Raw genomic sequence first — 25,054 nt, 5'->3', positions numbered from 1 at the left:
GTCAGTGTGGCCAACCTAAGTATCTTAGTTTGAGTTGAAGGTAATAGACTCTGCCTGTTAGATGATAATTTCATTAAAAATGTAATTGTACATTATGAAAAACATAAAGTGAACTTTTAACAGATTTTTGTAATTTAGTAACTAATAGGAGAATGCTTAAGATGCCACAAGCTGTTTAAAGGAAAACTCAATGGTTACTTATTCAAAATGAAGGAAGCTAAGAGGGTTAAAATGTTTAATGGCCACTATGTACCAAAACTAGTTTTTTTTCTAGTAGGAAGAAGGATAATTAAACCTTGTTGATAAATGACTGCTTGGTCAACAGGAACGATTGGTACTACCACTATTTTCTTACTACTGAGGGAGGCATGGTGAGCACAAAAACCAGGAAGGGTGCATATGCAGGACACCTGATTTGCCTATTCAAGATGTTTTATAGTATTTTCTAATGGTCTCAGATTAATGTCAGCAGTGCCGAGCAGGACTGTTGAAGCAGGGATGCTGAGTCAGAGAAACCTGAGGAAGCAAGCACTTGGGAATCAGCAGATGTCCTGGGAAGGGCTTTGGGCTTTGGCAAGAGATTGGAATCAGGGTTAAAGCCAAATTTAACTCAACTGACATATGGTTTACATTTTATGGTCCTTATAATACTGGAGAATTGGGATGAAAATCCCAATTTTCTCTGTCTAAGTCCACCATGGTTTTCACATCACTGTATTAGGCCAATGATTAAACACAATATAGGAGCTTTTTTCCCCCAGTGATGTTAAAGGATTGAAGAATGATACTAAAATGAGTATTTTCTACTCATGCAATAATGCAAGCTGAAAGACTGATGGATCATATGAGTCTGGATGAGCACGCAAAAGCTGTAATTCAGTTGTACTCCACGAAAGTATCTTTTAACCCCAATTCCTAGCACTTTTTAATATAGTCTTTTTGGAAATAGGTTGTTCACCAGTATAAAAAAGTTAAAATGAGGTCAGACAGGTTTGGGAGAAATTATATTCAAATGATTAAAAATAGTCTTTGTGGGAATCAAAAGTTATTGCAAATAGAGATATAGCAATGGAGAGGAAAGTCCTGTGCAGATGGAGAGAAATTTAAATGATGTTAATATGCATCAAGACCCCAGGACAATGCCAGTGTCCATTAGAGCTGTAATATGTATCAAGACCCCAGGACAATGCCAGTGTCCATTAGAGCTGAACAGATGCAAGGAGTTCAAGTATATCTTTGCCAATACCTTGATTCAGACTGCTGTCTTTTTTGAAACATGAGGAAATAGATTTATATTCTTTGTAAAACTGAACTCTTTTAAAATTACTTTTCGAGATTATAATAGAATTACATCATGTCCTCCTTCTCTTCCCTCCCTTCAAATCCTCCCATGTATCCCTCCTTACTTTTTGTCAAATCCATGGCCTTAAAAATATCATTACATCCAACCCTGAAAACTTACATACAAGTAACATTATACAGACTAGGCAGTTTATATTTAAGAATATATGTATATACATATATAGACTTACATTCCAAGCTGGCCTATTTATAATATTTTTGTTCCAGCAATCTTAAGAATCTAATATATAAGAAAAATGGATATTTGTTCTTATCAAAAAACCATTTGAAGTGGCATGTAGTGTATGTGTGTATATATATGTGGGTATGCATGTATGTATTGTATATATGTATGCAATGAAGGAAGATCTAAAATAGTTATGACAATGACATAAAATAAAACAAGAAAGAAAACACAGACCCTTGGAAAGATGGTTCTGGATATAAGATAAACAAAACATTATTTTTCTCATGAATTAGAAAGTCTTAGAAGCTGCCACAAGGAAGAGACATTTTTCCAGCTAGGAATTGAGATTATAGGTTTCATTTTTAAATTGATCTTAGGGCATGCCTAAAACTGGAATATTTATATAAAAAAAGCTTTATTTTTGCCCATGTCTTTGGAATGTAAAAATCATACAGTGATCATGGGCTGAGTTGCTGGGGTGGACCTCCATTGCTACAGCCCAAGAAACAGAAAGACAAAGTAAAGAATATGAAAAAGAGACAAATACAGTTTTACCTTAAATCAACCTTATCTTGTGGCATCTAATCTAGTCCTATGGGAGGAATCACTCCTAAGAGACAGTACTAAGCCATTCTTGACCATAGAAACTGAGTGCCCCTCCCCAAGTCCAACCTCACAATAATACATGAAAAGCAAATGTTAGCACTGGTGCCTGAAAAGACAAATCATGCTAAAATACAGCACTACCCAATGAAAATCAACTTAGGGAAAGATGATGGCACTGAGTTTAGTGTCCACGTCACAATTTTTACACTTTTTTTGATGTAGTTCTTTGGTGTATTCCATACTCGTCTGGAAAATATGATTAGAACATAAATATCAGACTTTTGAAAACTGCCTTTCAGAATCAGCACATACACCGCTTTGATGCTTTGGTTATAGTGTTGACTTTGAGGCTGAGTCACATAATGTCTTTGAAATTTAGAACTTGTTATATGGTTTGCTCATGGAAATTTGGATGTGAATCCATGTGCAGTTCAAAACCTCCATGTTGACATGTTGACCTTTAACACACCTACTCAGCTAGTAATGGGCTGAGTTCCTCAATGATATACGAGTAGTGTAAGCTTTGAGCTTTCATGCATTCTGTGTTTTATATGTTTTATATGCAATTTAACAGAAGAAATGGAGTGCCCAATCAAAGATGAGTGCCACTTGGCAGATTAAATGTTAGTAATAGAAATAGAGAGTCAGGATGTTATTAAATTAATATACTGTAACCTGTAGTAAGCTTTATACAGCTGCTTTTAAATTCTTATATCATCAATACTTTAGTTAGCGTACAAATTAATGGGGTCCATGACAGAATTTTTAGCCATGTGTTTCCATGTACTTTGCAGTCACACCCATTGTTTCGATTTTTTTCCTGTAACTCATCTTTTACCAGCTTTCCCATTGAGTACCCTTTCTACCTTCATGCCATATATATGTACTTAAAAGTTTTGTGTTCCTCATAGAAAAAGCATAAATGCATGCCTTCTCAAGTCTAATTCATTTTACTTGCCACAGTGATTTCCAGGTTTATGAACTTTCCTACATGCTAATTCAGGCTTCTTTAGTGTTTTGTTTACTTCCACTGTGTGTGTGTGTGTTATGTACAATATCTTCCTCGATCTGTCTGTCTCTTGATAGGCATCTTGAATGATTCCATATATCAGAAATTATGAATGGTGTATTCTTCAGTGTATCTCTATACAGTATCTCTATATCTTTGTGCCACACTGCTTCTTTGGTTCCTTCCAGTATATTCAAGGAATACTATAGCTGCTTTATGTAGTAGTTTTATTTCTAGCATTTTAGGGAACCCCTATACTGAACTTTATGTGTTTTCCTACTTCATTCAGTTGTGAATAGCACCATGTGTATCCTATATTTCTGCAAGTTTTTTTTTTCATTTTAAAATGGATTCCTGCATATTTCTGGTACTAAATGAGAAGAGACTGTCTTATAGTATCATGCGTTTGTGACTTAACTCATTCTTATTGAACTAGACTATAGCATTCATCTTCAAGTAATCACAATTCTCTAAATGAAAAAACTCTGCATTCAAGGTGCACTTTAAAAAAAAAAAGAACTCTTGTGTTCATGGGTCTGTTGTATTATCTAACTGATAACATCACCTGTGATTCAATGCTCCATGCTTCAGCTAATCCTCTGTGGTCTTCACAAAGGTACAACAAAGAAATCCCTAAGCTTTTTCTTTACAGAGAAGACCATAGTGAAGCATTTTAGTACACAATGTATTCTCAAAATGGAGAAATAAGGAAGTCCAATCATTCATGCCAAGTGTCTGTTGCCTTCTGTAAAGGCTGCTCATCAAATTACAGATGTTTGTGGTGTGCTTGTTGATTTATCTGAGTGTTTACAGGACTCATCAGACTCTCTGCCTTTTCTATATTGTGTTCTGCTCAAACTTTATGTTTTCTTCACTTAAAACTTCTGCACTGCATCTATGTAATTAATTAGTTGACATGTTTGGTTTTGGCAAATCATGATAAAGACATGATTGTCACAAGCCTTTAAAACGATCCTATAGCTTGGAAGCCCTCGTGGGATTGAATCAATTTCTTGGGCAAATTACATGAAGTAGAGATTCCAAGAACACGTGCTCCTGGAAAAATTTTATTTCTTCCAGATCACCTGGAACGCAAACAAAGTGAAACTTGCAATATTATCCGGTTTCAACAAACCCTGATTGCCGTGTTTAGCCATAAACCAGAACAATGAAGTATACAGAACTCTTATGACCTATTAATTCACTTTTTTCTGGCCATCTGTTTGATATTATATGATTAAATTTTGAGAAGACAATAAAAACTGAGAAAAATAGAAGAAATTAATTCACCTTAAATTGATCCTGCCAAATTGCTCTAAAATAATTTTCAGCTATGGGCAAACTGTGTTTCTTTTCCATGATGGTCACACAGTTTTCATTATTTACTGTCATTTATTTGTTAAGGATGTCTAGGCTGTCACTGCCTGAAGTAGTCCTGAGCTGTGATCATTTATGTATTGTTAGCAGCTTCTTGGCTTTTAAAATGTATATTAAGGGAGAAAGTTGGCTTGTTTCAGCAGAAGTAAGAGGATCATAATTGGATCCAACATATGGAAAGCAAAGTTATTCTGTTTTGATTTAATGAAGGCACTGTTATTCCCCAGGGACTTTCTCTGTTCATGTTGGAAGCAAGATGTTCCATTCTATCAAAACTAATTGTTGTATCTAGCACAATCTCAATCCCTACCTTAAGATACTGTCCAGACCACCTGAATGTCTAGTGGCAAGTCCTGCCTCTTTCTTGCTATATACCTACAAGAAGACTAAGCTGTATTTCTGGAGATCTGAATAAATCAGAGCAGAGAAAATTCAATTGATCGCTGAATCTTAGAACCTTGATGTGCTGCTGGTGCAAACCTGCATGTTACCTTTCATTTGTTGCTTCAGATGGAGTATTGATTGGCCTTTGTGATCTTTACAGGACCTAATAAGATAGAAGAGAGTTGATACTTTTCTCACATGCTAATAGATTAATGGAGGTCATTGGAAATTGACTACAGTATTAGAATGTTTCAACAAAAGTACCTGTACTTCAATAATGTACTTCAGTAGGAGTGTACTGAGGGAAGATCCTATGTGAAACTGTAGAGAACATTCTTCACACTCTAAAAATCTAAAGATGAATTTTTGGGCTTTATAGAGATACTGGGGCAGACAATATTGAAGTCTAGATGAGAGAGCAAGTGTTAGACAGTTTTCCTATATGAAGAAGAGGGAATGCTCTTAAAATGTTCAGGTCAAGGTATTCATTGTATTTCCGTTCTTTGATGAACAAACTGCAAATTGATCATTTGAATAACTTCATGAAGGTCACATTAGGACTTCCTGACTTAGAAAAACATACTCTTGTCCATGAATTTATGGAGACTCATCTGCCTTTTTCTTCTTGGCTCATATCCATCCTGTTTCAATGGTATTGTGATGTGGTTTTTAGGTAAATGCTATTGAAATCCTTTTAGGTGGGTAAAAGACTTACAGAAAACAAATGGACTTTGACAGAATATTCAAAGACACACAATTGGAAACATTCTTCCAAGAGATGAATTTGAATCAAGAAGTCAGAAACCAACCAATACAAGAAGAAGAGTCTGTCAAAGAGTTACAAGAATGGTAGACAATCAAGAGAAGGCAGTGTCCTAGAAGTAGCCATCAAAGGGGCAGTAATCAGGCTGTCGACCCCCCTACTAAGTCAAGAACAATGATGGGGTTCCCTACTGTGAATTATCAATACAGGAAGCATCAGCTGTCTAATGATTAACTGTAATGGAATCAAAAGGACTAATATCTGATTAAATTGGTTTTGAGGGTTTATAGAGACAAATTAAAGACACGAACACGAACTACATGATCAATTTTTTTTTTTTTTTTTTTAGAAAAACCACCCAATCAAGAATGATATCAAACAACATGAACAAAGTGTTAGGTGAAAAAAATTAAGGGAGTATTAGGAAACTATTTCAATTGTTAAAAAGTTAAATTCATAGGCTGGTGAGATGGCTCACTGACTCAAAACTATTTGTCATGCCAGCCTGAAGATCTGTATTTAATCTCCGGAATCCTCAGTAGAAGGAAATAACTGCCTCTTAGTCTGACATATTCACAGGTGGATGCTCACAGCTAACCATTGATCTGATCAAGGGGTTCCCAATGGAGGGGTTAGAAGACTGAAGGAGCCAAAAAGGCTTGTGGCCCCATGAGGACAGCGACAATAGCAACCAACCAGAGCTCCTCAGGGTCTAAACCACCAGCCTGAGAGCACATAGAAAGGGACCCATGACTCCAGCTGTACATGTAGGGGAGGATGGCCTTGTCGGGCATATGTGTGAGAGGAGATCCTTGGTCCTATGAAGGCGGGACACTGAATGTGAGGGAATTCGAGTGTGGGGAGGTGGGAGTTGGGGGTAGGTGGGGGGGCACATCCTCATAGAAGCAGGAGAAGGGAGATAGGATGGGGGTTCCTTTGCAGGTGGGGAATGGGGTAAGGGGATAAAATTTGAAATGTAAATACAATATCCAATAAAAAAAATTTAAATAAAAGTTATTGTTTTATGATCTCTGTCCGCACGTACACTATGACATCTGCTCACCAGAACTTACATACAGAAACCACACACACACACGCGCGCGCACACACACACACACACACACACACACACATACCATGAACAAAACCAATAAAAACATAGTAGAAATCATAGTATACAAGCAAAATACTGGTAAGGTAAAAAGAAAAATAGCCACACAGAGCAATATGAGCCATTGTTGACTTTCAATGGAGGTTGTATTAGTGAACATACAGTCTCAACACTTTAATAAACTAGTAAATTGTAAGAATCTCAGCAATTATTCTTGAAAATATAATATTTAGAAGTTAATGTCACAGAACACAGAAAGTAGAAAAACAAACAAACAAACAAAACCCAAATACTTTTCACAAATCCTGCAACACTTCAGAATCTGTTTTGAATCTAATATTAATTTTTATTGTGTTTCCCCCATAATCTTGATAGCTTTCTATTTTGAGTAAAGAGGCTTAGCAAATATAACATGGGCATAAATATTGCTTCTATCTTTGTTATTATTCTTTTGCTTTATATCCACTGAGGGTCCCCAACACAATTAGCTATTACTGCCTGTAATTGTTCTTGTAGAGAGTTGATCCATCTTAATGGTGTACACCATCTCCACCAGAAGCTTAATACTTCTGATTCATGGAAAATAGTAAAGCAAAACAGATAAAATTAAGGCCCACATTTTCTCCTTTACCTCAAAATTTTCTCGCTGCATTCATTCCACTTCATATTCCATTTTGAAACATTGGCATCTTTTTCTGTTCTCTTCTTATCTTGACAAAATTCAAAACTCTTCTGTCATCTTATTTTGTATTCACACCCCCTCCATACGAGCCTCAGTCTTCCCATTCCCCCACCTCCATCATATCATTTGGAACCTGCCTTCCCCTTCTCTATTGCTTCCTTACCGTCTTGTGCCAACAACTGTATCATTTTACTTCCCTTGTTTCTATAGTTACACACCAGGCATCTGAAGATTTGAAGCTGAGAGACTTAGGTGAATAAGAACATGCCCTGTTTGTCTTTCTGGGTCTGAATTACCTCACTCAATAGTTCTAGCTATTTACCTGAAACATTCATGATTTCATTTATCCCCCGTCTACAGCTGAATAGTATTCAGTAGTGTGCAGGTGCATTTTCATTATCAGTTACTTGGCTGAAGGGCATTTAGATTGTGTCAACTTTTTAGCTATTGAGGATAAAGCAACAACAAATAATGACAGAGCATGTGTCTGTAGAGTAGAATCTCCAGTCTTTTGTACACATGCCAAGGAGCAGTATAGCTGATTCATATGGTGCATTTATTTGTAGCGTTTTGAGAACTACCCATACTGATTTTCAGAGTGGCTGAAGTAGTTTTCAATCCCAACAACAATGAATAAGGGTTCTCTTTTCCCTATCCCAATCCAGCCACTATAGTTGGTTCTTTTGTTGATCTTTACCATTCTGACTAGGATATTGTGAAATCTTAAAGTTGTTTTGACTTCCATTTGACTGCTGAAAATGATGGACATTTTCTGGAAGTACTTGTTAGCCATGTCTCTCTTATTCTGTGAACTCTCTGTTAAGATCCAGACACATTTAATGAGTTGGTTTTTTTTTTTTTTTCATCTTCACCTTTTGAAGTTTTTAGATATTCTTTTGACACTGTCTTCTATGAGATCACCATCAGAGCTGTGACCAATGGCAGAGTCATGTCCTTGAAGTTATAGAACTGTGAGTTGAATAAATTCTTTTCCTGAGGTTGTGAATAAATCTCAGGCCTCTTATGTGCTAGGCAGATGTCCACCGAGCTGCATGCCTAGCTTCTCTAGTTTTCTTCATGAATCTGTCCTGCTTTCAGTGTTGTAGCAAGAAGAGAAATAACTGAGGTTGGCTGAAACTGCTTCGTGCACAAATTCGGGCATCATCAGTTTTTTTCCTCTCAAAGGAAAACACTTAAAATTCTATTATCTACATTAAAAAAAAAAAAACTATGGAATTCATTTAAAAGAGGGTAAAAAAATTCTAAACTGAAATTAATACTAGAAGAGAAGGCAATTTAGGGTTGCAGTTATATTTAATAAAATTATTGTGTTAAATTTATGTATCAAATCTGTTAACCATTTCTGTATCCATGACTTCTGCTGTGTTGCTTTGTAATTTATTTTACTGAGCAAGATTAGATTAGATCTCTGCCCTTTGTTCTTATTTTGTAACGTTTCTTGCTCTGTTCCATAAAGTATCAGCAGATGTGGCACATATGGAGACAGAGAATATCATTACATTTTTGTTGTTGTTGTTGTTCCTGCTCTTGGCTATGGGCTAAAATCAGCAAATCCATGGGAATGTGAATATTGCACTCGTTAACAGAGTTCGTTTAGTTGCATATGTTAAATATTACCAAGTTAGAACTTGAGAGATCACTAACTGGATTAAATAAATTATTATGCAATCAATTGTATGATCGACTTGTATCATAGGTAGACACATACTGGATTTAAAATTTCTAAAGATTCAGGGGTAACGGGGTAAAGGGATAAAACCTGAAATGTAAATATAATATCCAATAAAAAAATTTCTAAAGATTCAATGTTCTATAGGAGCTGTAAGAAAATTATTTTTTGATTACATGGCCATGAATATATTTTCCATGCACCAATGGGCAGTCCTATGCCCTTGCACATATGGATAGCAGTAACTGGCCTTATTGGGTTATTTTAAAAGTTATGAAGTTGTCACAATGATATGTTGGCAGTGTATGAGTAAGTGAGAATGGGAAAGTACAAATAAATATGTTTATACTTTATCGTATGCTTGATAGAAATATTTAAAAATAGGAAAAATGAAGTTATTTTCAGAGAAAATGATTGATTATCTAAGGTCAATTTTATCTAAAACCTTTAATTTATTCATTAGAAATGCCAGTGATGGGAAATTATGACAGGGATGAGAGAAAGCTACACAGAAATAGACTCAGAAAAAAGTTGCATGGCATTGTTCTAGTCCCTGTTCTGGGTCCATCCTGAAAGTTGTCTGGGACTCTCCTTTGTTTTGTTCCATACAGTGACTAGACATTAACACTTCTCATTTAATGCAGTATTCACTTTAAGCTGAAAACCATAAGAAACTCTACACTAATGTCCATGTCAGTTACTTAGTTCCAGTGAACAGTGGACCAGTGGTAAATTAGTAACTTTATAACATTTTAGTAGATATTTATTCTCTTTGGTAAAGAGACATAGCTTTTCTCTATCTGTGATTTGGCTGTGTGCAACAGGAGTCCTATATAGGTAAAGTTCTCTGTTTTTATTAAAGTAACATGTAAAATAATGGTTAATATAGAATAAGGAATTAAATAATCAAATTAAAATCTTGATTTAGGTGAAAAATATGGAAGCATTATTGATTGTCCTTGTGTCTTATATCTGAATAAATATGAATCATTTAACAGAATTATGAGAATTCCTATTTTAAGATCTTATATTGCTACCTTTTGGAATTATGAGCATAAATACAGGTTTCCTGCTGAACTTTTATAGCTTTTATTGCACTTATCTATATTTACTTTTTACAAATTATAACTTGACAAGTTATAGTGGTATGTTTAGGTCTTGTAAATTTATCAACAAAGTAGAGCATAAAATTATAATTCAATGAATTCAATTGACATATATGTCATTTCAAATATCTAGAAATTTCAGCTAACTCAGTTGATTTTGTCAAATAAGATGATAAAGTAGAATAAAAGAAAAGTTTTAAGCCCTAATTGGAAGTTTGTCTTAAAATATATAGGTTTGTATTCAAAGTCAGTAAATAACTAAAAATAATTAAAGGTATACATTTGGATAATTTTTATAAGAATTAAGAATATGCATATTTTAAATATTTTTGTTTTCTCAAATTAAGTTAGTGAAAGTAGCTTCTAAATATATTAAAGAGGGAACATTGTAAAGTTACCTGTTTTAATCCTTGACACAATTCTAAGTGTAACCAGTTCAACCTGACTCATGATTTTTTTTTCTTTATGTTCTTGTCAGATAGATTCCTGATCAGTGCTATTGACTATTTGTTTTCAGCATAGTACCTGGGCATTCTTTCTCAATCTTTCCTCTTCTCAACTTTATCATCTGACAAGTCTTTGAAGTTTTATGAAATGAGTTTACAGTGACCATGCCAGGAACCAATGCAATAATAAGGCCTTTACAATGTTAAGGAGAAACTTAGTTTTTGTTTTTTTAAAGACACTATTTGAGAATATATTTTTGTTTGCATTTACACAATTCCAATCAATATAAACATGTATGCTTATTATTTATATGAACATGTCATTTGAACAAAGTGTAGTCAGTTTTCATTGAAATTAAGTTCCAATGATAGATGTTAACTTGTTCCCATAGTTTTCTATTGTGAATATTTCAGTAATGAATATGAGACAAATATTTTATCAACATATCTTCCTTTGTATTTTAAAACAGAAGGACTGATGAATTTTTTAAATGCTTTTGAGAAATCTCCATCATGTTGTCCCTTGTTGAGATGCTAATTTACATTTCACTACTGTGACCAGTAGGCAAGGACTCACCTCTCTTAAAATATTCCTCTACATTGGAATTTCTAATAGTTTTTATATGAGATGTTCTATGATATGAGGGGATGTGTTATCATTGTGGGTGGACTTGGTTGTGATTTTTCATTTCACAGATGACTGGAATATTGAGTTCTTTTAAAGGTATATAGCTGCATAAAAATATGATTTATACATATATTGCATTTTATGTAATACAATCTACTTGTATTATATATTGCAATACAATATATAATAAATTATTCTATGTTATATATAGCATGAATATATATAAATAAATATATAATAAAATATATAAATATATAGTATTACAATATATAATACAATGAATATATTGTAATATATATTTATTTATATATTATATCATATATATTATTTTATTATTATTTAGGTATAAAAAGAAGAAACTCTTGCTATGTAAGAAAATATAAACAGTACTGAAAGACAGTATTTTGTGTGAAGACATCAATATACTGAAAGGCAATATTGTTTTATGTGACTTACATGTACAGCCAAAAACCACTGAGTTCAAAGAATCAAAAAGTAGATTAATTTTTTCAAGTGATTGGGGTCACATAAACGGGAAGATACTGTTAAAAGGATTATGCCACAACGATGAGACAAATAAGCTGCAAGCTGTCAGTATAGAAGGCATCTACATTTACATCATGATAGAAATACAACTTTTTTGCTGTTGTTATTTTGTTTTGTTCTTTGAGACTGGGTTTCTCTTTTGTAGCAATGGCTGTCCAGGAATTTATTCTGTAGACCAGACTGATCTCAGACTCACAGATATCCACCTACTTCTGCCTCCTCAATGCTGGGATTAAAGGTATGCACCATGACCTCCTGGCTTAATATGATTATTAAAAGTATTACACAACCATGGTGTTTTATGCCTTTAATATAAGACTATAATATTCTTTGTTTGTATATTAGTATTTCATCTCCATTTTTATTTGGAATCATTAATTGTACCAAGTAATGGGTTATATTATGACATTTTGTTTATGTGAATATGTTTGGTCATCTTTAATTCTCTGTTATCACATCCTGTATGTGTAACTCACTCTTCTCCTTTCTTTACCTTCAAAAACTTTTTGAATTTTCATGTACTAACTCTATTGTTTGCTTTTTCTCTTTAAAAATACTATTGATATACAATGCATATAAATACATAAATAAAACAGTCCACTTAGTGTTGCTCATAACATATTTTTAGAGTGGAATACTTGCCACTCATAACTACCTAGGGGGCTAATTTCTGGAAGGTACTAATTCTATCACTCTCAGCAGTTATTAATACAGTTCTTCATCTAGGGGTGAGGCCTTGGAAGATTTTTGCTGTCCACATTTGCATGGTAAATGATGTCATTGTTCAGATTTTGGTTAGACTTCTATAATATTGAGATTTTGTAGTGTAGCTTTCCTGCTTTATAAAGAAGACATAGTTTCACGGGGGCAGAAAGATTGTATTAGTCATTAGTATCTATTAAAATCTACTTCTCAAGACTTGAGCAGACTACATTACATTGCATGTTAACTGTATTTATAAAATGGAATTCATTCTATAAGCTGCCAAATCAGAGATTTTTCATTTGAATTTATTGTCATTATGAAATAAAATATACTGCTGTTGATGTTGTAAGAAGCAAACTATTTACTACTTTTTAATATGCAGGGAAGGAATGTACATTTTGTTGAGAAAATAACGACTATTTCAATTTTTGAATATCTGATCCAGAAAAGATATGTCTTTAAATTAACAAAGTCTTGATTTTGAATTTGTGTTTTTTATACCATTGTATCTATGACTCTACATCTAGCATTTGCCAGAATTGCCATGGCTTTTGATGAAATTCTACATCATGTAGGTGACAGTGGAAGATTTCAGGTTTGGATGATTGCCCTTCTCAACATGTTATCTATGATGTCATCCCCTCATGATATCATGGAGAATTTTACAGCAGCCATCCCTGCTCATCACTGCAGTGTAAACCTTGATAATTCAAGGTCTGAAATTAGTACTGCCATGAACTTGACTACCGAAGCTATGATAAAGGTCTCCATCCCAATGGGCCCAAATCAGAAACCTGAGCAATGTCGACGCTTTAGGCACATCCAATGGCAATTCTTAGATTCCAATATATCCACAACTAACAGCACTGAACTAGAGACTGAGCCGTGCCTAGATGGATGGACATATGATCGCAGTGTTTTTACTTCGACCATTGTCACTGAGGTAAGATGCTTAACTACAATGATGTCTAGTGAATTGACTATAGAACCCCACCATCTAGTAATGAGATGTAAGATAGTTTTCACAAAACATTGAGACTAAGGAAGGGGGTGAGAAGTGTGTGTGTGTGTGTATGTGTTTGTGTGTGTATGTGTGTGTTTGTCTGTATGTAAAAGTACATATTTTAAATATTCATATATTTGAAAAAAGCAATACCACCAGTCTACAAAAGGTTTAACTGAATGTGGTTGTATTCAGATACTGTGATCAGTAGTATATTTATATGACTTGCCTTATTTGGGTGAAAAAATCTTAGATCTATTATTTAATGTTAGGCAGCTTTATGTTTCAGTTCATTAATATTTAAGGAAGTGTCATTTTATATACTGTTTTAAGAAAAAATTCTGGTTAATGCTGTTATCTGAATATAATTATTAAAATTTCTAACTTTCCCCATGAAGTAACTATTTACATTTAAAGTGGCTGCAAGGATGTGTCTCTGCATTGACTAATGCCTACTACTAAAACAAGCTTCACAGAGAAATATCGAGAGTCATTAGGTCTATAGGTGTACACATAAATATTTATATGTGCATTAGTTAATTTTTATTGCTTTGACAAAACATCATAATATTGGCAACTTATAAAAGAAAGTTGTTTTTGGCTTATGGTTTCAGATGTTTAGAGTCAATAAAGAAGGAGTAAGGGCACATCTGAGAACTCATATTTTGTTCCACAACCATGAGACAGAAAGCAATCATTGGGACTCTCATGAGGCTTTGGAAATCTCAGTTTCTACTCTAAATGATACAACAACAAGGCCATATCTCCATATTTTCCCCCAAGAGTTATACCAAATGGGAATGAAATATTCAAACATATGAGTCTTGAGAGTCATTCTTATTCCACCACAAAAAGGCAATTTGACACTATTGTGATTGAACAAATTAACAGTAACAGGATCTACCATAGGGCCTATGACCTCCTCAGCCCTGGGATTCTGACCAATATTACTGTACCAAGCATGAAATTCCCCCCTTTTAAGAAGGCCTCAAATCCAGTGGAAAAGTGTTTAGCTATGCCATGATTGTTAAATCATATCATTCTAGCACCAGTGACCCATCTCTTGTTAGAAATTGTTGTTTCGTGCATCCTAAACCTGCTTCTAGACTAAGAAAAGTATTTTGCATTTGTATAAAGGCTACAGGTGTCCTCTTCATTGAAGGTTGAAATTATAGAACACAGATTAAGAAAAATTAACTACCTCCATTTGTTACAGTCACATGACCATTAAAGAATATTATGAAAAAATTAAAAAAAAAATGAAATTATGAAATTCACAGCTAAATTGATGGAGATGGAAACTCTCACGCTGAGTAAGGTAACTCAGAACTAGAAAGACAAGTATTGCATGTTTTTTCTCATTCTTAAGTGTTAGCCTTGAATATTCAAATATGTATGTTTTATTTTGAATGCTTACATAGGTAAGAAAATTATTAAGGGGCCAGTGGGAGAGTGTTTTAAAGGAGGTGAGATAGAATAGACTGGTATAAAAGTTTATAAGGAAGTAATAAAAATAATAAAAGGTTAATTTGGGGTTTGGGAGAATAGGGTAGAAAAGAGGACTGAAAAAAGGAAGGGAGAAATAACACTAAAAACATTTAGAAATACTCCATGAATATCATCTACGATAGAAATACCTTATTATATGAATACTGAGTTGGGGTGTATAGTATATATGTTCCAATTCAGGGTGAACATTCTGCTGTTCCTTATTTTCTGTGTGTTCACAAGTTCTGGATCTCTTTTGTGATCACTATCTATGATGAATAGAAGTGGCTGGGAGGTGGCCTTAACACTGGCTTTCTCCAAGAGGCAGCCAAGGAAGTGGGGCACAGAGGGGACAAAACTTGGTTTTGCAGAAGTAAAAGTTGCTTAGTGCTAATATTTACTCTCCTTTATTCTTTGTTATACTGGCGCCAGCAGCCAATGGCTTCAGATGAATTAACACCTGTTGGGATCAGGTAAAGAATTTATTGCTAGCACTCCCTTCTCTGCCCAGGCAGACATAAAAGAACCAGAAAAGAAAAAAGTAGTCATTCACACAGAACAAACATGCACACACACACGCACACGCACATGCATACACACATGCATACACACACACACACAGAGCAAAGCAGAAAATGGCTGCCCCACATTTTATTTATTGCTTTTAGTTTTTTTTATAGCTTTTAGATAAAATGCTACAAAGAAAAGACTTAAAATCCTTTATATACACATTGTGGTTGGGCCCAGCCATCTCGCTCAATCAACTCCACAAACGTCATGCATGCTTACTTTACTTATATATACCTACATATGTACATATAAACAAACAGACATATATGTGTGTTTGTATGAATGTGTATATGTATGTATGCATGTATGAATGTATGAATGTATGTATGTATGTATGTATGTATGTAGACTAACTCCCTAAACCAACCTTTTATCTTTATTTCTTTTCTTTGGCCTTTTTATAGACAAAAATTCTTTGAAAAATTACCTCATAGATAAAATGTTACATAAAAGAAAAGTTACAAAAGGATGCTGATATTAGGTTCAAAGCTGTGCTTTATTCTGAAAGGTCATTATAAGTTCAAAGCAACAGTTTTTATGTGACCTTGCCTTATAGTACACACCTGTGTCTTCATCCTGGGATCTGAATGTTTTTCCTTGAATACAAATTGTCTCAAGCCTCAAAGCCTACTCCTTTTTTTTTTTTTTTTTTTTTTTTTTTTAGTATAAGTATGAAAGTTCATTATATTTTTTATTATATAGTCTTTACTTATTATTATGAGAACTGGGCACGTTCTATTCTTGATTATAACTTTATTACATCTTTCTAGCAAAACAACTAAAACGATCTCTTAAAACTTTCTAAGAATATTTTAATCAAATTAGGAGCTCTATAAAAATCATTTATTCATCTAAACAGAATTACTTCATGAAAGTTCATCTTTATGTTGATTTGTTGGAAATCTGCTCAATAGGGTAGGCTAATGCCCAGGGATTATTAAAGTAATTTAATAATGACAGGAAAGGCATATCAGCTGCAAGAAGCAATCCTGAGATGAAGTCTCTTTGGGACCTTGCCTTTTAGAACTTATCCATCTTAGTCCATATAAAAACGCAGGCAAGCTCCAAAAACGCCACCTTTAGCCTTTCCTAGATCGCTCCTGACAGAAAATGCTCTGACAAGAAGTCGCAGATGCACTAATTTATGCATATAATGTAAGTCATTAGGAGCCAGCTTGATACTATATACATTTAGTAAAATGATAGTGGTAGGCTCTCCCCTAGGGTCAATGACATGTGTGACCCCAGGTTACATAGGATGTAATCACTGTCAATTTTAAACATTAGTCATAAACCATTTCTCACTACTCAGCATATTTATTCTCTAGCTTTACTTACTTGGGGCCTCTTTTCAAATTATATATATATATATGTATATATATATATATACATATATATATATATATAATTACTCAAGTTATGATAATTTTATTCACTCTTTTACAGTGGGATTTAGTATGTGATTTTCAGTCATTCAGATACTACGCACAAGCCACCTCTTTGGCAGGGCATTTGGTGGCTGGTCCTCTGGGTGGCTTTGTTTCTGACAGGTAAGTTTTAATTTTTTGACAAAGAAACATCTATAATACTGTTTTTAAAGACTATATGTTTTTTATTAAAAATTATGAACATTGAAAGAAGCTGGGAAAAGTGTATACAATATACATGATAGATATGTTTCAAGGAAATAACCAACTTTGCAAGACAGAAATCAATATGATAGGCTTCCAATGAAAGTAAACTTTGAACTGGCTCATAAAAAATTAACAGTTGGTAGATGGAAAAATGATAAGGGGACAAAAATATCACAAAATGTTATATAACAATTATGATTAATGAAAAATAGCATAGATTTAGCAATGGGAAACAAGGTTAAGTAGCTAAATTTGTAAGAACTGAAACTTCATTTTCTTCTTAAGTTTGATATACTGGATAGCAAGAAAATTGTGGCAATTCAAAATACTATGTGCATTTTCACATTTAAAAATTATATAGCTTGATTAAAGTATTCATTTATGAAAATTTATTTGCTTGAAGTATACAAGAAAGTTTATGACAGTAAGAAAAAAAAAAAAAAAAAAAAAAAAAAAAAAAAAAAAAAAAACCAAAAACCAAAAAACCAAAAAAACCAAACCTGAGTATGGTGGGTGTTCAAGGAAATTTCTAGAAAGAAAATATAGAGTTAGATAAGATAAAAGTTAGATAAGTTGTTCACATCCAGATAAATGATGAGACAGATTTTAAAACAAATTGGTTAATAATAATACTATTTTTGAGAATAATATCTTAATAAATTATTAATTTATGTTAGTTATTAATATTTATGAGGAAGGATATAATCCAATTAGTATGTGTAGATATACATTCCAAGAAAAAAAGAAAAGTTAGTATTGAAACTTAAATGGTGGGGCTAGAGAGATGGCTCAGTAGTGAGTGCTAGTTGTTCTTTCAGAGGACCTCAATTCAATCTAGATATCCCATGGTCTCCATGGGTGCCTGCATGCATCAACCCCCAACACACACACACACACACACACACACACACACACACACACACACACCACACACACACATACACACATACACACACACACAAACACACATACACACACACTCATACACACACACATATACACATACACACACACACAAACACACATACACACACACACACACACATACACACACACACACATACACACACACACACATACACACACACACACATACACACACACACACTCAAAAATAAAACTGTTTAAAAAAGAGTTTAGAATGTACTCGATGTGATGGTACAGTTCAGAAATAGAAAATTGTGCTATATTAGACACATACATATAGTGACTAAATAGTGACATTTATATGAATATGTGTGACTTTAATTGTTGCGTTATGATGGTATATGGATTCCAGAAAACACGGATCTAAGAGTAATAAGGGTTTTCTGGGAATATGCTAATGATGTGTATATAAGCAGTTGTTAGGTCTTTTACTATTTTACTGTTACCATAGGTTTGGAAGAAAGCCATTGTTGATGGTTTGTTCCCTAGCCTATGGGGTTTTGGGGACCTGCTGTGCCTTTGCCCCCAATTTCTTCTTTTACTGTGTTTTGAAATTCTTGTTATCTGCCTCCATAAGTGCTGTTCTGATCAACAGTCTTATCCTTGGTAAGTTTGCCTTGGTATGTACACATGTATTATCTTACATTCTTGAAGCCATCATTCTTAAAATGTGATATATATATTGTGCCGGTTGGTTTTTGTCAACTTGATACAAGCTAGACTCATTTTGGAAGAGGGAGCCTCAGTTCATGAAATGTCTCCACAGAATGAACTATAGGCAAGTATCTGTAACATTTTCTTGATTAATTATCAATACTGGATGGCCTAGCCTATTGTGAGTGGCCCCATATCCCCTGAGAAAACCATGGAGAGCAAGCCAGGAAGCAGTCCTCCACGGCCTTTGCCTCCAAATTCCTGCCCTTACTGATAATCTATAAGCTCTAAGATGAAAAAAAAAAATCCTCCCTTCCTAAGTTGCTATTGGTCATGGTGATAACATACCAGTAAAATGCAAACTAATACAGAACTCTTTTTTTCTCTCTCTTAGTTTTAGAAGAAGCATCAGTACAGTGGTATGCCATAGTCATAGTACTCAATGGACTGTTTGCCAGTATTGGCCTGGCTGGGTTTGGGGTACTAGCATATGTGCTTTCGGATTGGCACTTACTTCAACTTGCATCTGCCTTGCCCTACTTCATTTTTTCTATTTTGTACTGGTATGTGCACTTTGATATGTCCTACCCTACCACATTCCAATGGCTATAATACATGTTGGTGGTTTTATGTTCACTGAGGGATATTTTGCCTCTTATTCATGTACTCTAGGCTGTTTTAAGTGCAATATGCAGGGAATACACTTACAAGTCTTAGGAGAAAAACCAATAACAGGATAATTCCTTCAGTTAATTTAAAAAAATGAAGTGACTGGTGTCTCAAAATTTCACTCAGGTATTACTTTATTTTTCCCTTGGTTGCTAAGATCAAGTCACAGGAAAATATACTTACATGACAGCTACGGACAGAGAGGTTTGGAAGTAGATCTTTTTTGATCCCTCTTAAAGCAAACATCAAACAGCCTTCTTTCTGAAAGCAACTCTTCTGGTATTTTTTTAAAATTTTAATTAGTCTTCTTAGGAATAAAACAGAAGGTATCATTTTTTAAAGATTTATTTATTTATTTATTTATTTATTTATTTATTTATATGAGTACACTGTAGGTGCCTTCAGACATATACTAGAAGAGTGCATCGTATCACATTACAGATGGTTGTGAGCCACCATGTGGTTGCTGGGAATTGAACTCAGGATCTCTAGCAGAGCAGTCAGTGCTCTTAACTGCTGAGCCATCTCTCCAGCCCCCACAAGGTATCATTTTAAATAGACAATATAAAATTAGTAATATTTTGTTGTATTTTAGAATTGTGAATTTCAATGAGAGTCACATATTGAAGTGAATTTTTTTGTTAAAGTACTACAAAACGTATTTACATTTTGGATAATGAAGTTTTTCCTTCTTTCTTAAGAATAACTTTTTTAGGTGTAAAAGAGTATTAAAAGACTTAGCAACAGGGTATTAGTGAACAAGTTAAAGGTTAGTTAGATCCTTGAGTGTCCTCTGTTGCTAGGAGGGACCATATTCTATAAGATTATTCTTTTCCTGAATAGAACAGAAATGTCTTTGGACTAGAATATGACCCCCCCTTCTCCTCACTGCCTTTTAAACAGCTGGGTTCCAGAATCACCCCGGTGGCTCATGATCACTGGCAAAACAGAACAAGCATGGAAGGAACTCCAGAGAATTGCCTCCATCAATGGGAAGAAAGAAATTGCACAAAATCTAACCACTGAGGTACTAGACACACATGACCATTATCTTCAAATCCCTTATTGCCATCAAATAATAAAAACCACAATGAAATTATAGATAAACATACCCAAGAACTAGAAGAATTTGTGGATAGACTCAAATTAAAATGAGTATTATTACTACCCCTCTAAAATGTCTATTTTAATTAAAATATATTATTTACCCCTTCTCTTTCCTCTTTCAATTCCATAATACCCCCACCATACCCCCTTGTGAATTCATGGCCTCTTTTTTTTCTTTAATTGTTGTTGCTATACATGGACACCTAAATATATAAATACAGTCTGCTAATCTATTTAGTGTTATTTACATGTATATGATTTCAAGGGTGACCACATGGTATTAGATAACCAAATAGGAAACCCTATCCCTGGAGACAATTATTTCTCAATCTTTTGGCATTCCTTAGATGCCTATATCTCTTTGTCTGCGTGAGGCCCTGTAAAAGTCATGTTAGCAAGTCTATTGGTGTTTTTCTTGTCAAGACAGTGATATTGCCCAGGTATCAGGGGTAATGCTCCCTTATTATTTATATGAGACACAGTAGCACAACAGACTTCCTGATTCTCTGACTCTTATTATTGTTCTTCTCTTTCCTTGATATCTCCTGACGTTAATGTATAGGAGTTGTGAAGTATCAACTGAGGCTGGGAACTTGATGATTAATTAGTCGTTTTTTACATTTAGATCAGTTGTTGTTTTCTGTAACAGTTTCTTTCTTTTGCAGAGTGAATTTTGTTTGATCAGAGATGAGGACTATACTTATCTATAGGCATAAGGAAAAATATGCAGAGTGCAGTTAGGTAATATTCTGATTTAGTAAAGTGGTGGTAGATTTTCCTCGGGATCATTCACTTTGCCAACTCTATGTTCTCAGCTTTTAGTTTCCTACCGGTTGAGTGGGTCTTACATCCAATTAGAAAGCTGTTGTTTACCTTCAAGATACGCATGCTATTATCACATCATTAGTGATATCTCCTGATGCTGGCCATTGTTCAGATTCATAGGCATCACATCTGGTTTAGGACCATTGGTTACTTCCTTTCTATGGGAGACTTCCTATACTATCACAGCTAGTCCTTACTGAAAAGGCATTCAGGTTAGATATAGTTCAATCCAGTTTACCTGCAAAGTTCAGAGTTTCATTTTTCTTTACTCCTAAATAAGGTTATATGTTCTACATTTTTGTTATCCATTCATCAGTTGAAGGATTATTAGATTTCTTTTATTTCCTAGCTATTATGAATTTAGCAGTGGTGAACATGGATGTACAAGTACCCCTTTGCAAATATTCCTAGTGTTTATGATTTTTCAGCATTATTTTAAGATTGTGTTAGAAGTATGAAAAGAATTGAGTAGTAGACCGAGGGATGTGTGCAGGTATTTCAGAAGCCTGCATTGCATGTGTCACGCTGTGCATGGTAGGAAAGAAAGTCTCACAGACTTAGTAACTTAAGTTCAAACATAATATTGTACTTACAGTCTATGTATAGTGCCATATTTTCTAAATGGAAAAAGTGATCAAAAAATAACATTTGGGAATTTTCTTTTTAAAATGTGCCATGGAGAAATGCTCTTGGAAAGATCCCCTCTCCCCACTCCAACTGGTTATCTAGTACCAAGCACTCAGACTTGAGATCATATCTAGGTAACTGACAGTAAAGGACAAGGGAAGTACTTTTTGTCACGATATTGATGATTGCAAGCTCAAAGTTGAGAAAGAGGGACATAGAAGGCCTATATGGCAACCCCCTACTTCTAGCCTAACCCACCAGCAAAAGTAACAGCCTGGGTACAAATCCATCGAAGAGAACTCTTGAAAAAGTTCACCATGATTGATGGCTTCTGGTAGGGGTGTCAGCGGGGAGTGACTCAATTTTCTTAAGGGACTGGACATTGGGAGTTTGACAATGCCCAGGAGCAACACAAGTTGCACTCCTCTTCCTCTGCTTCTTCTTCTTCTTCTTCTTCATGAGAGTGGGGTAGTCACAAGGGTAGGGGATGGACCTGGGAGGAATAGGGAGTGTGATTGGAGTTTATGATGTGGAGTTCACAGATAATCAATAAAAATATGAAAGGAAAAAAATCTAATTAAAAATCTTTTAAAAGGTTGAGTCTAAACTAAAAGTTAATATTTAATGTAGAATTTTGCTGAAAAATTAATTTCACATAAGTTAATAGCAATATAAGATATATAAAAATCTGCAAAGATACAATAAAAGTAACTGTAATTTTTCTTGTAGTTAATCAGATATGGGACTTTACTCATCATGAAATGAAATTGGTAAAGTAGGGATTCCTAGAAAGAGTTTGACAACAGTCACTCAGTTTGAGCATCAATTATCTAATTATAACTGTGCCAGCCTAGACTGCTCCAATAGTTTCTAATAAGAAACAATTTAGGAATTATTAGAAAGTAATTTTATAATTTCTTTTTTTTAACTCAAAACGTTTTATTTATCAGTATTTGTATATCTATATATACTTATACATATATACATACATATATGAATAATAATTAAATAATAAGATGTAATTGAAAAGTATGGGGGTTGGGAAGAGTAGAAGGAAGGAGAGAAAGGGAAAATTATGTAAATACAATGCTCATATATGAAATTCTCACAAAGGAATCCAGTTTTTTAAATGTTCAGCAGATTAACTAGCATTTTACAATATGAAAATAAATATGACCTGTAATTATGTTGAAGGACATTTTAACTCACTACAAACTTGGAAGTTTAAAATGAAATCAATAAAAATTATTTTACCCAGCATACTAACAAAAACCATAATAACGTTTTATAATTCAAAGTATTTCTGAGAACAAGAAAATGGATTGTCAGAAGCTAAGACAGCAGAGCCAGAGGGACACTATGTGTTATTTCTTTTCTTTTTTTTTATTATTATTATCAAATCATCATTTTTACTTTTTAACACAGGGGTTATAAACACAAAAATGCAGGATGTGGGGAAGGGGATGACACAGGAGCATAGGTGTTCAGGGGGAGTACAGATATCTTTCAGAACAGGGTATCAGCTGGGTGAAGTTTCAGGGGACAGGTCACTATGACTCTGCCTATGATTCACTTGTCCTTATTTAAGTTGGTACTATCCGCCAAGGCTGCCTATTTACAAGGTCTATGACTACTCAGGCTGGAAAATTTTATAATTTCTACCATGAAACATCTTCACAATATATATAGCATATACTTCTTCATTTAATCATTTAATAATTTATCTTTATTTTTTACTTATTTACTTCAAAAATTTTAATTGTACTTATTATTTATTTTGTGTACATGTATTGGGGGGGCACACACTTGCAAGAAATGTCATATGAAGGTCAGAGGACAATTTATGGGAGTCAGTTCTAGACTTGACCTGTGGGTGCTGGAATTGAACTTAAGACATGGGGCTTGGTGACAAGTGCTTTCACCTTAAGCAATTTTGCCATTCCTATTCTCCTTTTAGATGGTTGGAGTATGATCAATGCCACTCTGGTTTTACGAGCTAGTCATAGGGAGTATATGACAGCATAGAAGAGTGAAGTATAATTTGTGGAAAATTTGCTTCAAACTTTTATTCAACCTAAATATGTTGCCTTGATCTTTTTCATTTTGAAGGACTTGCGATCGAAAGTTAAGGAAGATGTGAATTCAACTGGAAAGCATTTCAGAATAAAGAACATCATTATTAATCCTGTGATACGTAAAACAGTGCTTTGTAAGTCCAGTATAACGTGAGTACTTTACCCTCCTCCCTTCACTATCCCAGTCAACTGCTTCAGCATCAAGCTAAGCCCTTTGAAGAATGTCTGGGGAAAACAACTGTCTCCTTTCCCCTTTATTCAAGACACTAGAAACCAAATAATAAATACTTGTAGGGAAGGATTAACAGCAACTCACACAGGTCATGTTTTTCTGAAATGGTTCATAGGATGGTTGTAATTTACAGAAACTGGAGCAATGTAAGCAAGAAATTAAAAAGGCAATTTAGACCTCAGCTAAGTTTCACTAAATAATGAGAATGATAAAACAGATTTTTAATGAAATCAAATAATTTTATTTATTCTATAAAGCAGTAAGCCTCGATGCATAACATTGAAATAAATTCTGCACAAATTTCAAGTTTTGCTCAAAGTTTCTGGTCTTCTGTGATCCTCAGATGTTACAAATAAACATCTTTGCATTACATTAGGCAATTATTTGAAAATGGTAGGGCAGGATCATTGCAAGTGATAATACATTTCTACATGGCAACCACAGCTTCCCCCAGTGAATTTTCTTTTAGTCCAAATTTCAGGAAAAGAAAAATGAGCTCAGGATAAATTATTTGATTTTCCTAAATATACACATCTTGCATGATATATTCTTGCACTGTATCAAGACTTGTAAGATGCAGCTTTTAGGCCCCATGATTTTTATATAAAAAATGACCACTTAAAGACAGCTTCATACTCCATGCCCAGGTTTTGACACACATC

General features: G+C 34.2%; 1 protein-coding gene across 1 annotated transcript in view; it reads left to right on the top strand.

Annotated features, from left to right (window-relative positions):
• The first annotated feature begins 13,119 nt into the window (after positions 1–13,119).
• Positions 13,120–25,054, top strand: part of LOC117718998 (solute carrier family 22 member 22-like) — a 37,057-nt gene continuing 25,122 nt past the window's right edge. Inside the window, exons 1-6 of the mRNA XM_034517045.2 lie at positions 13,120–13,524; positions 17,089–17,192; positions 18,655–18,809; positions 19,252–19,420; positions 20,430–20,553; positions 24,195–24,310. Of these exons, the coding sequence (XP_034372936.1) occupies positions 13,126–13,524; positions 17,089–17,192; positions 18,655–18,809; positions 19,252–19,420; positions 20,430–20,553; positions 24,195–24,310 (1,067 nt within the window). The 5' untranslated portion in view covers positions 13,120–13,125. The remainder of the gene's footprint in view (positions 13,525–17,088; positions 17,193–18,654; positions 18,810–19,251; positions 19,421–20,429; positions 20,554–24,194; positions 24,311–25,054) is intronic.

This window comes from Arvicanthis niloticus, chromosome 13 (genome assembly GCF_011762505.2).
Source record: "Arvicanthis niloticus isolate mArvNil1 chromosome 13, mArvNil1.pat.X, whole genome shotgun sequence".
NCBI lineage: Eukaryota > Metazoa > Chordata > Mammalia > Rodentia > Muridae > Arvicanthis > Arvicanthis niloticus.
The sequence above is the reverse complement of the archived record's forward strand: the minus strand, read 5'-3'. Positions and strand labels throughout refer to the sequence as shown.